Here is a 7,702-nt window from a genome sequence, read left to right on the forward strand (position 1 = left end):
GTATTTATGCTAAAGAGAAGTCAACAGTGATTAAGAGTCAAGATGGCGGTAAGAAATGTATGTACTCACCAAAGGGGAACAAGGCCCAACTTGAGTGATAGAAGTGATAACGGAAAGGGAAATGGATGAAAAGACATAATTTTAGTGGAACAAGGGAGAAAAGCATTACAATAGATTTTCCCTCTTTCCAATATGGGCTACGATTTAATCACAGCACCCTCTTCTCGAAATCAGTTACAAGGGCACCGTGCCTGTAGAACAAACTCTTAACTGCTTCTTTGATGATTAAATTAAATTCAGCATGTGAATCTAAGTTTAGTTGCTACAGTTTGCTTCTAAGAATCCTCTACTGAAAGCAACCTGTTGATGCTTTTTCTGTCTTCAAGCCGTCCACAGCCTAAAGCGTCTTCCCCCTTCCCAAGGCCCCCTGACATCGCTTCCCGTCCTTCAAAATTAACATCAAATGCAAACTCTAGGTAAAGCCAATGAGCAATGTTTGCTCTTCTCTCTACACCATTTCATAGAACTTAGTAAACACTGAATGGATGGGGTGCCTGTCTTATCACATCTACCAGACTGGATGTGTCTGGGAGCAAAAATCGGTAGTATCTTTGGTATCATTGCCAGCATCCATCATAATGTTTTGCACATGCAAAGTACTCAATACACATTGGTTGAATAAAGGAAGGCAAAATATGTCCTTTACTGCCTTAACTGCATTGTTGCAATGCTCTGAGGATACTTTGTGTCTGAAGAGAGAGAGAGAGAGAGAGAGAGAGAGAGAGAGAGAGAGAGAGAAATTCAGGGTTGTTCCTATAGAGTAAGAAAGGTCAGGACCCCTGGTTCATTGAAGCAAAAGCAACAATGTGGGTAAATCTGGAGAAGCACACAGGTTGCCTGGGTCCTCAGTCTACGTCTGGACTTCCTCAGCAGAAGAGTGTGAAACGTGTTTATAATTCCAGAGGCTGCTAGTGAGGTCTCTGCTCTTATGCCCGCCTGAGCTCTTCCCTTTCTGTGGCACAGTCACTACCAAATAATGTCAGTTCAACATTTACCATGCTAAGTTACAACTTGCATTCAGAGAATTCTATTTTCTAAGATGTCATGAATATTTTTGCAGGGTTGCCTACCCATAACGGAAAAAATGAGAGTCTGTAGAAGTGCTCTAAACAAGTTAGACTCAAGGTAGAACTCTCTGGAATGGGTTAAGAAGGCCACAGCAAGAATATAAATTATTCTATTATAGTGTCTAAGTTTTCCTTACATCTCAATGCAACCTCATAATGACACCGAAAAATAGGTTATCATTAATATTCCAATAATTCCATAAAATGATACTGATAGCGATTGGGGAGCAGAGCAATTATGCTAATCGAACATGATTAGTAAATGATGCTGTAAATATATTTCTATATAATGCCATATTGGATAATGGGAGAAAAAACATTTTATGGGTTGAGGACCCCCAAACATATGTTCAAATGTTTGAACCCACTTTGTTCAAATGCTTTTCATATCAGTCACTGTAACTTTCTATGTTTCAAGTTTTCTCACATGAATACTTGACATAGTAAAATTGACCAGAAAGGGTTGTGAAGATAAAGTGAGCTGACACGTGTTGGTATCCACATTACAAGGTTTGTAGACACTAAATGAATCCTAGCTTCCTCTCATTCCACACCCTTTCTCTTCATGGAAGAACATTCATGTATACATACTACCTAAACAATGCATATGTATGCTTAAACACAAATATATTGATGTACTAATGATACAGGGTTGGACTTTTGTTTACGTTAGAGAAGAACAGGCATAAAGAACATCAGCGTATAAATGTGATAAGCGTTCAGTTAAATATGGTGGCTGTACCTATTACTAACGCCATTCAGCTGATGTTTCTGGTATTTCACAAGAAGTCTCTAGCAATGTGTACACAGAGTATCAGGTGATGAAAGCTGGAGGGGTGGAGATTGGGGTTGGAGGGACTCCTCAAACTCATCAGGTACAAATCATCAAAGGGTGATGTTCTCTGGCCTAAAATACTGGGATAATTTTAACGTGTTAGTACAGAACCTCAGAGACCATATCATTTTCTTTTTGTATTTCTATCCCTGGTAGTAAAACAGTCCTGTATTGGCTCATAGAGAAACCAGTCTTCTGTTTCAGAGATTTGACTCCTCCTGAACAGAGGGAGACTTATTAAGTGTGGGCGTATCCCTTGAACATTAAAATAGAAGAAATTGTTGTGATTTACATTGAATTTTTAGCTAAAGGGAATTGGAAGGTAGATCCAGCAAGATAATTCAAATTCCCATTAAAATGGCCACTGGAGCCACTGGATATGTTGGTATATAAAAATACCATGGAATGGGTGGGGTTAAACACAATTGAGCATCCTTAAACCAATTTTTTGCCGGAAAATAGATCTCCAAATAGCCCTCGAAGTACTAATGCTACTTAGCCACCTGGGTGGCTCAGTCGCTTAAGCATCCTACTCTTGGTTTCAGTTCAGGTCATGATCTCATGGTTCGTGAATTTGAGCCCCGCATCGGGCTCTATGCTGACAGCACGGAGTCTGCTTGGGATTCTCTCTCTCCTTGTCTCTCTTCCTCTCTCCTGCTCATGCTTTCTATTAAAATAAATAAATAAAACTTCAAAAAAAAAAGTACTAATGTTTAGAAAAACTGTACATTTATTCTGACACTATTTCCTGTGTGAAATAGTTTAGAAGCTGTTTTGTGGAAATGGACATCAGAATCAATGTAAGAAGCAAAACTAAACCTATGTCCAGGTCTAAGTCATTATTTCTATTGTTTTTGTTTTTGTTTTGTTTTGTTTTATTTATTTTTTGTTTGTTTTTTACTAAGAACATTAGTTTTCAATTGGAACGTAAGCATGAAATATGTAAACCTATACTAAGTATTAAAAATGTCATGTTGTTCTGCTTTCTTTGAGGGATTTGTTTCCTTTATTTGCTTTTGTTCACAGAACTATTCATATTTTTAACTGAGCCCATCTTATTTATCTATATTAAGAATACTTTAAACATAAACTAAGTTTTAGCAGTACTCTGTTTATTAAAATGAATAATATGAGTATGGCTATTTCAAATAAAAATATTTTGATGGGAAGCCATTTTCTACCAGGGTTCTAAAATAAAGCAAAACACCAATTTAGGCACGTTGAAATTTTCCATATTATACCACATTTACACTTTTTCTGCTCCGAATCATATAGGTTATAGAATTTTTCACATTCCTTTGCCACATACTTGCTTCCACGTTTCTTACTGCTGACCATTTGCAAAAAGAATAGAATTGCCCCTCAAAGAGAGATCATTTGCTGCTGTTCCAGAGGATGTTGCTACAACTTTTCAAGTCCGAAAGGCAATTCCAAGGGAGGAATTGTAGGAATGTTTGTGTAGTGGTGGTTGTAATTGGATTACGCGAATGACCTTCAAACGCGTCTGTTTTCATTGGGTAATTTAAGAAGTCGCGATCCTCTTAAAATTCAGTCGCACTTCTTTCTAGATCTCCTTAATCACAATGGATGGAACGTCCAGCTTTATGGGCGCTGGGGACACCACTTCCTGGACTATAATGAAGAGTTCCGATGCAGCTTCCTACAAGGAGGAGGAAGAGAGTCTGTGTACACAATCGCCACCTTCTAGGGATATATAAGGGTGGAACCAAGTGAGGGACACGGTGAAACCCGAAGACACTCGCATCTCTCCACTCAACCACAACCCACCTTCGGAACCTCGCGATGTCTTGTCACAACTGCTCCACCAACTACAGCTTGGGATCCCTCAGCAATCCCTGCCATCTTCCGCTCACGTCCTCCATCACCCTCTGTTCCATGGGCATGAGCTGTGGCGATGTCCTCTGCTTGCCCAGTAACTGTCAAGGCCATCTCCGGCCTCTGGACAACTGCCAAGAGGCCTGCAATGAAGCAACCAGCGGCCAGCCAGCCCCCCACGAGCCCAGCAACTTCGAAACTTCTTGCTGCCCTTCTACTACTTACTACGTGTCCAGACCCTGCCAGGGAACCACTTTTCTTCCTGCCGGTTCTTACGTCTCTGGCTCCTGTGTCCCCATCTCCTACAGGCCTCTGAGCTATGTGTCCAGCAGCTGCCGACCCCTCAGCCTCCCTACTTACGGATGCCGCCCCTTGAGCTGTTTGCCCTGCAATCCTCAATCGCTTCACGTTGTGCCAAGTGGCCTCAGACCTCTGCGTCCTCTCCTCAGTGGGTGCCAACCTCTGACCCACGTGTACAACACCTGCCGTCCATCCTGCTCTGCGCTGGGAGGCCAGTAGCTTCCTTGTTCCACTTAATAATCATATGCTAAGGATCCAGGACAAAAATGCAAACTCTGGGGACTTTGGGTTCTTTCCTAATAGTGCCTTTCCTTGCTTTTACTGTACCTGATGTAGTTCAAGCCCCTCCTTTCATATTTTTATCTTTTTATTCACCTCTCCTTGGCATAAAGTTATTTGATGTACAACGCGGTTCAATGTCATTCAGATGCGGGAAGAATTTACTCGGTTCACGTTGAAATAAATTGGATTAAGTCAAAATTAAGAAGCTGGTTCTTCAGTTTGTCTTTCATTATTTTGGTTTTTTTTTTAATACTTTTTTTAATGTTTATTTATTTTTGAGGGGGGTGGGCAGGGAGGCAGGGAGACACAGGATCCGAAGCAGGATCTGCGCTGGCAGCAGAGACCCTGATGCGGGGCTCGAACTCATGAACCGGGAAATCATGAGCTGAACTGAAGTCGGACACTTAACCAACTGAGCCAGCCAGGCACCCCTTTCATAATTTCATTTTAACACAGAAATGACCAACTAAAACTGCTTGTACGATAAGTGAATAGTACATGGGTTACTCAACCATATGCTCTTATCTGACATTGAGGGAATAGCTTGATGGTTTATTCCTCAAGCTTCTTTCTAGATCTCTGATCCTATGTACTTAAGAGACCCAAAAAGCCCTTGGTGGAAGTTATTTTGACTTCTCAACAGGAACATTTTACTGATCTCTCTCACCCAATGAAAGTACTTCCATCCAAATCTCCCTTCTAATTGCAAACTGAACCATGTTTCACTGAACCTTAAGCCTTTGATGGCTTCCTATGCTCTATTATCATATAATAAAAATGCAAATGCCTGATCATGAATCTGTTTTCCCTCATTGCCTTCCTCCCCGTCCCATCTCTCTGGCTTCATCCCCTTCTCAACATTGCCAACACCAAGCTCTGGCAATTCTGACTTACATGTAAGGCTTCGAACATCTGTGTTTTACAATTATCTACCCTTCTGCACATCTCGTCATCAAAGCCAGGATGTACTTCTGATCAATCTACTTTGAAAACTTGTACTCACTTTTAAAAACACAGGTCAGGGGAGCCTGGGTGGCTCAGTCGGTTAGGTGGCTGCCTCCAGCTCAGGTCATGATCTCACGGTTTGTGAGTTCAAGCCCTGCTTCTGGCTCTGTGTTGACATCTCAGAGCCTGGAGCCTGCTTAGGCTTCTGTGTCTCCCTCCCTCTCTGTTCCTCTCCTGCTTGTGCTCTGTCTGTCTGTCTCTCTCTCTCTGTCTCTCAAAAATACATAAACATTAAAAATAAAATAAAAGCACAGTTCAACTTCATTTATTAAATTGTTGATTTATCCAGCAACAATTTCATTACCTACCTACTATAACTTAAACTGCCCTGTGCAGACACAGAGATAGAGACCTGGACAAGATCAACCTGAACTATCTCAGTATTTACCAAAGGCATATACTGTGGGGCATATCTGTATTAAAATACATTTTCCCTCTCTCAAAATGTGTATAGTTATATATTTTACAAATTAAAATAAAACTAAACTGTCAAAGCATGATGTTAATGTTTCTGAAGAAGCAGAATATCTAGAAACTATGTCAGCATGCAGGAAAGACAATGCTTTCCAGAAACTAACTAGTAGCTGTTTCCTTTAGAGAAGGCATATGTCTCAGCTTCTCGGAACCCACGCCTCCTTATGGACCTTCTGACATAAAGCTGAATGCCGGTCCCTCCCATTCAGGTTCATGTTGCTATTGTAAAATCCATTCTTGTTTATTCTTTTGCCTTACCTGCCTGTCTCTCCCAGATATTTTGAGTTTGTGACATCTGCACCCTTTAATTTTTATTTTTTAAAAGTGTTTTTTTATTTATTTTGAGAGAGAGAGAAAGAACAGGAGAGAGAGAATCTCAAGCAGGATCCATGCTGTCAGGGCAGAGCACAATGCGGGGCTCAATCCCATGAACCATGAGATCATGACCTGAGCCAAAATCAAGACTTGGAATCCTAACTGACTGAGTCACCCAGGTGTCCCTGTGCCCTTTATTTTTTTGAAGTCTTTCCTAACCCTTTCCTCACCTCTTAACCTAAAGAGTAAATGACACCTTGACTTAGCCTGCTTTTATCTTGAACATACTTCTATTGTTGATGTTTCTGGACTGCTTATTTTAAAAACAATTTTAAGTGGTGGTGTTTGGGTGGCTCAGGTGGCTTAGCGTCTGACTCTTGGTTTTGGCTCAGGTCATGATCTCATGGTTTGTGGGATTGAGCCCTGCATCGGGCTCCACTCCGACAGAACAGAGCCTGCTTGGGATTCACTCTCTCCCTCTTTCTCTGCCCCCTCTGCTGTTCATTCTCTCTCTCTCTCTCTCTCTCTCTCTCTCAAAATAAATAAATTAACATAAAAAGATAAATTTAAGTGGAATTGTAGTTGAAATGTAACATACTAACTTGTGCACAAATCATTATTCCACAGAGGTAGCCATTATTCTGACATCTAACCCATATGTGAGTTTTGTCTGTTCTTGAACTTTAAAATGAAATTATAATACAGTATGTACCCACTTATCTCTAGTGTCATTTCTTAGATACTGTGTTTGTGAGATTCTTCCATGCTGTTTTATATATACCAGTAGTCAGTTTATTTTTCTTGATGTATAATATTCAAGGTACTAAAGCACCAAAATTTATTGATCCGTTCTGCAGGGTTGTTTCCAGTTTAGATTAGAAATAATGTAGAGAATAGTTTTTTATTCTTGCACCTATCTTTTGCCATACATTATGGATGTATGGATAATATATATATATATATATATATATATATATGTAATATATTTAGGAGTGGGATTGATAAATTATATGGGATGTGCCTGTTCAGCCTTATTCTACACCAGAACATGGCGATGCCCTACAGTTGTATCAGTACTGATTTCTACTATCAGAGCATGAGAATTAAGTTCCTCTATATCTTCATCAATACTTGCAATGGTCAGTATGTTTGCATTTAGCTATTCTTGTGAGTATGTAGTTATGAAAAATGTTGGTTTTATTTTGAATCCCCTGATGACTCATCATATTGAGAACATTTTTAAATGTTTCTTTGCCATCTGAATGTCCTTCTTTTTTTTTTTAATTTTATTTTTTTTAGATAAAGTAACCATTTGTGTCTTTTGGTGATTTTTTAATTGATATGTCTGTTTTCAGGATGGAAAGAATTCTTTATGTAGTCTCTATATTAGCTTTTTGTTGAGTGGATATATTTTGACTATCTTCTTCCATATCCCTACTTATCTTGTCATGTTTTTACTGGTGTTTTTAAATTAATAGAAATTCCTTAGTTTAAGTTAATCCAGTGTATTGATCTTTTAAAATCTTTT

General features: G+C 39.6%; 1 protein-coding gene across 1 annotated transcript; it reads left to right on the plus strand.

Moving 5' to 3' along the window:
* Nucleotides 1–3,592: 3,592 nt before the first annotated feature.
* Nucleotides 3,593–4,567, plus strand: LOC125922083 (keratin-associated protein 26-1). The gene has a single exon (XM_049629971.1). The coding sequence runs from the start codon at nucleotides 3,766–3,768 to the stop codon at nucleotides 4,315–4,317; it is 552 nt and encodes a 183-aa protein (XP_049485928.1). The 5' UTR covers nucleotides 3,593–3,765; the 3' UTR covers nucleotides 4,318–4,567.
* Nucleotides 4,568–7,702: the final 3,135 nt, after the last annotated feature.

The sequence above is a fragment of the Panthera uncia genome, chromosome C2, assembly GCF_023721935.1.
Source record: "Panthera uncia isolate 11264 chromosome C2, Puncia_PCG_1.0, whole genome shotgun sequence".
NCBI lineage: Eukaryota > Metazoa > Chordata > Mammalia > Carnivora > Felidae > Panthera > Panthera uncia.

What these genes read in the sequence shown, in the direction of transcription:
- LOC125922083 (XM_049629971.1), top strand. Translation starts at nt 3,766, where the DNA reads ATGTCTTGTCACAACTGCTCCACCAACTACAGCTTGGGATCCCTCAGC.